The sequence below is a fragment of the Trichinella spiralis genome (genome assembly GCF_000181795.1).
Source record: "Trichinella spiralis strain ISS 195 chromosome Unknown Scfld1602, whole genome shotgun sequence".
NCBI classification, from domain to species: Eukaryota; Metazoa; Nematoda; class Enoplea; order Trichinellida; family Trichinellidae; genus Trichinella; species Trichinella spiralis.
The window spans coordinates 1-995 of NW_003528541.1; the positions used below are offsets into that span (position 1 = coordinate 1).

A 995-nucleotide genomic window follows, 5' to 3' on the forward strand; every position below is an offset into this window, starting at 1 on the left:
CCCTCATCATCATCATATCTTCTGTGATGCTGTGAATATGCTATCATATAATTTTTAAATTTTAAAATTTTATAAAATAAAGTATCATTTTGTATTTATAACAAAGGATTTTTAATTTCATATGTAAAACTGTCGATTTCTGTATGATGACAGTAGAATTTTATTAAGAAGATTTGCAAAAAATAACTAGTAGATTTATTTATAAATATTGATAAATTATTTGTAATTAATTTAGCAAGTAATTTTTGTTTTTCTTCTTTTTTATTAAATCTTTCTGAAGCATCATTGTTTTAGGCAGTTATGAGCTTTAAGAAAGATACAAATGAGCACTATTCTTTAATTTTGCCCAGAAGAAGTTTGTTAATTTTGAAAGATGAAGCAAAAGATATTTGGAAGCATGGGTATGAGTGGACTTGTGATTATTTATATTTCTTTGTATTGTTTTAGAATATCATCGAAGAAGTACGATCTTGCATGTGATGGTCGATTGTTAAAGCGAGACAAACGAATATCCTTCACATTCCGCAACGTCGGTCCTGCAGAAAGTATGCTCGCTCACTTTTAGCACTTTTTAATCGAGCAGTTATAAAATACAGATTGTTACTAAAAGGAACTATGAAATTTTGTATCATTAATTGAAAATTGTAACTTTTTTTAGATTCATCTTGTTCGAAAAATTGCTGTGACTGTTGTACAAATGATACTGGTCAGAGCGTTACAGATCTAAATAGCGTTGAAAATGTTTACGTTCATCAGGTAGCTCTTTTACATTAAATATTTGTTTGTTAAATGATCCGCCTAAGAAAACAATAAAACTTTCGGTTATATGTATTAGATGAAGAACTAAATGCTGCCAAAATGATAAATTACTGCGGTTTTAATCTATTACAGTTTTCAGGAATGTCGTATAATTATTTTACAGTAAACTGTATGATATACAAGTTCTGTTATCTTGTCAGTATTAATGTCAGTGATCTCCATTTTAAGTCATTGTT

The 995-nt window shown here is 28.1% G+C and overlaps 1 protein-coding gene across 1 annotated transcript; it reads left to right on the top strand.

Moving 5' to 3' along the window:
* The first annotated feature begins 300 nt into the window (after positions 1-300).
* On the top strand, positions 301-774 carry Tsp_15379 (alkylated DNA repair protein). The gene is made up of 3 exons (XM_003368931.1): positions 301-401; positions 448-545; positions 659-774. The coding sequence occupies exons 1-3, from the start codon at positions 301-303 to the stop codon at positions 772-774; spliced, it is 315 nt and encodes a 104-aa protein (XP_003368979.1).
* Positions 775-995: the final 221 nt, after the last annotated feature.